Genomic DNA, 6,504 nt, shown 5'->3' on the forward strand with positions numbered 1-6,504 from the left:
TGTGAAATCCTTCAGTGAAACAGGAAAACAAGACCGACATCCCTGAGCCTTCCAAGGCAAAGGACAAGCAAGAGGTGCTTGCTTTGAAGGATCCATTAAAGCCTCCTTCACACACTAACAGACCAAGGCCCAAACGCCATGTCTGCCTTTGCTAGCTGCCTTCCAGCGACAGCACTTTGCACCTAGAGCGTCCAGAGCCAGACAGACACAGACTTGGCTGCTTGCCCTTAGTAACTGCAGATTGCACTAAAGCCTAGGGAGAGCAAAGGGAGGAGAAATGCCCCACCTACCTGTTGGCTTGACAGCTGCTGGTCCAGCAGGTGCAGTCATTTGGGGCGGGTTTGGAGCTGTTCTGGGAACCTCCCCTGTCACCTCGGGTTCATCTGGGCGAAGGAAGGAAAAGTGACAGGCACTTCAGTGGCCCATGTCCAGGGAAGAGCCTCTGTCACCAAAAGAAGCGGGGGAGGGGAACTCCCTGCTCCCGTTTCCCAGTAAGCACCATGTGGGGTAACATCTTCCGCTCCACACGCTCCCCTGGGATGGTCACTGCAACTTGTCCTGGGGAGGCACTCACAGGCTCTGCTCCCAGCCCTGGGGTACCATCCAGACAGCATAGTCCAAGCCCCCAAAACGGTTACAACTGAACCTCAAACGTGACTCAAGTGACCATACCAAGCAGAAGGGAGGGAGGGAGGGAGGGAGGACGGTAATGAAAAAAAACGGCGGATACACATGGCAGCAACGGGCCGTGTGCACAACTGGGCAGCTCGGACTCACTGCCAAGTTTTCTCTTTCATAAATAAATAAAATCAGCTCTTGCCAAGACTTGTGGGCCAGCTGATTGCTTGTAGGCAGCATGTCTTAAGGAGGGAAGTGGAAGCAGAGAAGGTGCATAACATGGCCAGCTGTGGGCTTGACCCAAAGCAGGAAAAGGGACAGCCTGTGCCTCTGCTGTTGCCAAGGTGGAGCCAAGCAGCTGCAGGCCATTCTGGGGGCAGACAGCACAGCAACCTCCCCATCCTGTGCCCTCAAGCAGCTCCAGCACTACCACTGCCCAGCTGCTAATCTCTCCAAGGAAATTCCCCAGAGACCATACTGCTTAGTCACCAACTGTACAGGTTTAGCTGAGGTGCAGACCCCTGCTGGGCAGGAGCCCTGAGCACCACCCCCACCATGGAAACTCCCAGAATGCTATGCCACTGATTCCTGGCTCCTGCCCAAAACAGGCAGGAAGCCCGGGCCTCAAGCTCTGCACTCGGTCCCTTATGTCACTGCGCTGAACGTGTGGAGACCGCTGGCACAGAATGTGTTCTAACAACTGTATTTTGAGATCTTTATTTTCCACTCAAAGCTTCTTTTAGAACAGGAGTGGGCAAACTACGGCCCATGGGCCACATCCAGCCCATCAGACCATTTACTGTGGCCCCCAGCTCCCGCCAGGGAGTGGGGTTGGGGGTTTGCCCCGCTCCAGCACTCCAGCCGGGGAGCAGGGTCAGGGACCCCGCTCCATCTCCTACATAGTACAAGGAGGCTTGGCCAGGCGGCTCTGCATGCTGCCCCGTCCGCAGGCACCACCCCCGCAGCTCCCATTGGCTGCCAACCAGGGCAGCGTGTAGAGCCACCTAGCCGCGCCTCGGAGCCGGGGGGGGGGGGAAATGCTTCCGGGAGCTGCTTGTTGTAAACACCACCCAAAGCCTGCACCCCTGAGCCCCCGCTCCATGCCCCAACCCCCTGCCACAGCCCTGATCCCCCTCCCGCCCCTTGATCCCAGCCCAGAGACTGTACCCCAAGCCCCTCATCCCCAGCCCCACCCCAGAGCCTGCACCCCCAGCCAGAGCCCTCACCCCCGCATGCCCCAACTCCCTGCCCCAGCCCTGATCCCCCTCCCGCCATCAAAACCCCTCAGTCCCAGCCTGGAGCCCGCTCCTGCACCCTGAACTCCTCATTTCTGGCCCCACTCCAGAGCCTGCACCCCTACCCCCAATTTTGTGAGCATTCATGGCCTGCCATACAATTTCCATACCCCAATGTGGCCCTCAGGCCAAAAAGTTTGCCCACCCATGTTTTAGAACCTGAAATTCAGGCAATTGGCAGGGTGGCCCACTGCACAGCTGGACAAGGATCTATGCCTCCCTTCTGCCAGATACTGATCGGCATTCCAGCGAAGCACCAACCTGGCACTGACGGGACTAGGAGCTGGGGGCTGCCACTGGTGAAATTATCACATCATTAAGGCAAACAGGGCAGAGGGCTTTTCAGTGGGCTTGGTCAGGGAAGCCATAGGTTCTGTGGGGAGGGAGACCATGAAGTGCAAGAGAAGACATTAGCCTCCACCATGGGAATGGCAGAATGGTCTCCTGGGAGCAATGGATGGAACTAGATACTGTTTTGCCAGTGATCTGGGGAGTCTGGTCCAGCTGTTCACGTGTGTCCAATGCTCCAAGACCTGCTACATCCGCTGAGACAACTGAGTCAGTCTGTTACCCAAGACTGAGCCTTCTGCTCCAAAGTAGAACATGCTGTAATTAAGTCTGTGCAGGGCTGCATCCAAGGTCAGATGCCAGTAACACACCAAGCAGAAAAAGGGAATAAACCCCAGAATACAACATCAATGCTACCCTTTCCTAACCCTACCTCCACAATCTACAGACCCTTTGCTCCCAAACTATGACTGCCACTACACAGCTCCGCGATGCCATGTCTGCGATAGGTGGAGAATCCAGTCACTCACAGCAGGAGCAAAGGACACAGGGGCTGAGCAGACAACTCGGGAGAGATGAACAGAACCAACCATCACAACAGCTTCCACTCCTACTTTGGAAAGGCAGACACAGCCCATACAAAAGCATCAGAGAGCTGTGAGGACGCAAGGAAAAGCCCTGCAGGCCTGCAATCCAATAAAGAAACCCCTAAATAAACAGGTTTCAGAGTAACAGCCGTGTTAGTCTGTATTCACAAAAAGAAAAGGAGTACTTGTGGCACCTTAAGAGACTAACCAATTTATTTGAGCATAAGCTTTCGTGAGCTACAGCTCACTTCATCGGATGAGCTGTAGCTCACGAAAGCTTATGCTCAAATAAATTCGTTAGTCTCTAAGGTGCCACAAGTACTCCTTTTTTTTCCCTAAATAAACGTGATGCACCAACATGCTACCAGAGATAACCTGACCCATTAGACTAGTGGTTCTCAAACTTTTGTACCGGTGACCCCTTTCACATAGCAAGCCTCTGAGTGCAACTCCACCCCCACAGAAATTAAAAACACTTTTATATATATTTGACACCATTATAATGCTGGAGGCAAAGCGGGCTTTGGGGTGGAGGCTGACAGCTCACGACCCCCATGTAATAACCTCATAACCCCGAGGTGTCCTGACCTCCAGTTTGAGAACCCCTCCATTAGACTGTACGGCAGCACCCAGCTATTCAGGCTGAGATCAGCAGCCCTGTGTTCATCACCCTGCCAGCAAGGGCTACAATACACATGTAGACACACACCTAGTGACCCCATACCTACCGCCCTGCCAGTGACAGTTACAACACACAGAAAGGCACCACGCGACCGCACTCTGCCAGCGAGGGCTACAACACACACATAACGAACCGCTCAGAGACGCTGCATCCCTGCCAGCAAGGGATACAATGTACGCATGTAGAAATCCAGCCAGCAGCTCTATCTTCACTGCCCTGCCAGCGAGAGCTAGAATGCAATATAGAAACTTGCCCGACCATGGGGCAGGGACGAACAACAATCACCTTCTCAGGCCATTCCTACCAGCAGTGTAACAGACAGCAAACATTATTAGCTCACTGCTCTTATGGGGAGTATGGACTTCAGTTTCAGTTAGTTTCCCCAAACCTTTTTTTTTTTTTTTATCATTACAGCATTGACTTAACCAAACACCCATTACCCCCACCCCCGCAACGCCACGAAGCACTCAGGACTAAACCACACACTCCTCATGTAACCCCTGGTGCTGGCTGGACAGATCGAGCTTCCAGCATCTAAGACCAAACTGACAGCCTATGGGGACTTGGGGTGATCTCCACCAATTCCCACACCCTGAGCCCTGCTGGCAGGGTGGGTGCTGCCCTTCCATTGCCAGCCATCCCTGAGTAGTCCAGACAGATATGGCATCAGGTAGGGCCCGGGCCCAGCCCACACTGCAAAGTGATGGCACCAGGGGTGGACAGGCCCTGCCGGGGAGGGGACAACAGGCTGGAAGAGACGAACACACCACCCAGGGCATCACCCCCCACCCCTGTGGGACCCCCACCTCCCTCAGACACCCCATCACAGCCCTGCCTCCCTTCCCCGGACACCCACCTCTGCCCCTACCTCCCTATACACCTCCTGGCCCTCGCACCCCCAGAACCCCGCCTCCCAGGCCTAGCCCCCTCGGATACCCCCCCCCAGCTCCTGCCTCCCTAGACAGCCCCAGCCCTCGCCCTCCGACCCTGCCTCCTTCCCCAGGCACCCCCTCCCTGACCCTGCTTCCCTATACACCTCCTAACCCATGCCCCCCCCGGCCCTGGCCCCCTCAGATACCCCCAGCTCCTACCTCCCTATACAGCCCCAGCCCTCGCCCCCGACCCTGCCTCCCTTCCTCGGACACCCACCTCTGCCCCTACCTCCCTATACACCTCCTAACCCATGCCCCCCAGGCCCTAGCCCCTCAGATACCCCCCCCGGCTCCTACCTCCCTATACACCTCCTAACCCATGCCCCCCCCCGGCCCTAGCCCCCTCAGATACCCCCCCCGGCTCCTACCTCCCTATACACCTCCTAACCCATGCCCCCCCCGGCCCTAGCCCCCTCAGATACCCCCCCCGGCTCCTACCTCCCTATACACCTCCTAACCCATGCCCCCCCCGGCCCTGGCCCCCTCAGATACCCCCCCAGCTCCTACCTCCCTATACAGCCCCAGCCCGCGCCCCCGACCCTGCCTCCCTTCCTCGGACACCCACCTCTGCCCCTACCTCCCTATATACCTCCTAACCCATGCCCCCCCCGGCCCTAGCCCCCTCAGATACCCCCCCGGCTCCTACCTCCCTATACACCTCCTAACCCATGCCCCCAGGCCCTAGCCCTCAGATACCCCCCGGCTCCTACCTCCCTATACACCTCCTAACCCATGCCCCCCCGGCCCTACCCCTCAGTACATCACCCCCCCCTCCCAGACCCCCCCCACCCCCCCCCCACCCCCCCCCCCCCCGGCTCCTACCTCCCTATACACCTCCTAACCCATGCCCCCCCCCGGCCCTAGCCCCCTCAGATACCCCCCCCGGCTCCTACCTCCCTATACACCTCCTAACCCATGCCCCCCCCGGCCCTAGCCCCCTCAGATACCCCCCCGGCTCCTACCTCCCTATACACCTCCTAACCCATGCCCCCCGGCCCTAGCCCCTCAGATACCCCCCCCGGCTCCTACCTCCCTATACACCTCCTAACCATGCCCCCCCCGGCCCTAGCCCCCTCAGATACCCCCCCGGCTCCTACCTCCCTATACACCTCCTAACCCATGCCCCCCCCGGCCTGCCCCCTCAGATACCCCCCCAGCTCTACCCTCCCTATACAGCCCCAGCCCTCGCCCCCCGACCCTGCCTCCCTTCCTCGGACACCCACCTCTGCCCCTACCTCCCTATACACCTCCTAACCCATGCCCCCCCCCGGCCCTAGCCCCCTCAGATACCCCCCCCGGCTCCTACCTCCCTATACACCTCCTAACCCATGCCCCCCCCGGCCCTGGCCCCCTCAGATACCCCCCCGGCTCCTACCTCCCTATACACCTCCTAACCCATGCCCCCCCCGGCCCTAGCCCCCTCAGATACCCCCCCCGGCTCCTACCTCCCTATACACCTCCTAACCCATGCCCCCCAGGCCCTAGCCCCCTCAGATACCCCCCCGGCTCCTAACTCCCTATACACATCCTGGCCCTCGCACCCCCCCCGGCCCCAGCCCCTGCCCCCTCGGATACCCCCCCCCACCCCTGCCTCCCTAGACAGCCCCCGCCCCCGCCCCGCGCGCGCCGGCCAGGCCGCAGGCCCCAGGCTCCCGTAGCAGGCGCCGCCCCCGAGGCCCGCCCGGTCCCTACCCGCTTCCGAGCCCGAGCTGACGTCGGGCGGGGCCGGCCCGTCGCGGGCGGCGCGGGGCCCGGGCGGGGAGAGCTGCAGGATGGGCCGGCGGCCCGGCGCCGCGCGACCCTTCTTCCCCATGGAGCGCGGTGCGGCCTGGGCCGGGGGCGGGGCGCGAGATGGCGCGCGGAGCGTGTGACGACACAGCGGGGCGGGGCCGCGGGGGGCTGTGACGACACAGCGGGGCGGGGCTTGGCCAGAGCCCGGTGGCCGTTTGCCGGGGCGGGGGAGCTTCAGCCTCCGCCTGAGCCCCTCGCTGGGGGCTGGCCCGGGGGCGACCGACTGCCCGAGCCTGAGCCCCTCGCTGGGGGGCTGGCCCGGGGCGACCGACTGCCCGAGCCTGAGCCCCTCGCTGGGGGGCTGGCCCGGG

The 6,504-nt window shown here is 60.5% G+C and overlaps 1 protein-coding gene across 1 annotated transcript in view; it reads right to left on the reverse strand.

Annotated features, from left to right (window-relative positions):
• FNBP4 (formin binding protein 4) overlaps positions 1 to 6,253 on the reverse strand; it is a 28,847-nt gene extending 22,594 nt beyond the window's left edge. Inside the window, 2 exon segments of the mRNA XM_038406418.2 lie at positions 291 to 383; positions 6,095 to 6,253. Of these exon segments, the coding sequence (XP_038262346.1) occupies positions 291 to 383; positions 6,095 to 6,215 (214 nt within the window). The 5' untranslated portion in view covers positions 6,216 to 6,253.
• Between the last annotated feature and the right edge of the window lie 251 nt (positions 6,254 to 6,504).

The sequence above is a fragment of the Dermochelys coriacea genome, chromosome 6 (genome assembly GCF_009764565.3).
Source record: "Dermochelys coriacea isolate rDerCor1 chromosome 6, rDerCor1.pri.v4, whole genome shotgun sequence".
Taxonomy (NCBI): domain Eukaryota; kingdom Metazoa; phylum Chordata; order Testudines; family Dermochelyidae; genus Dermochelys; species Dermochelys coriacea.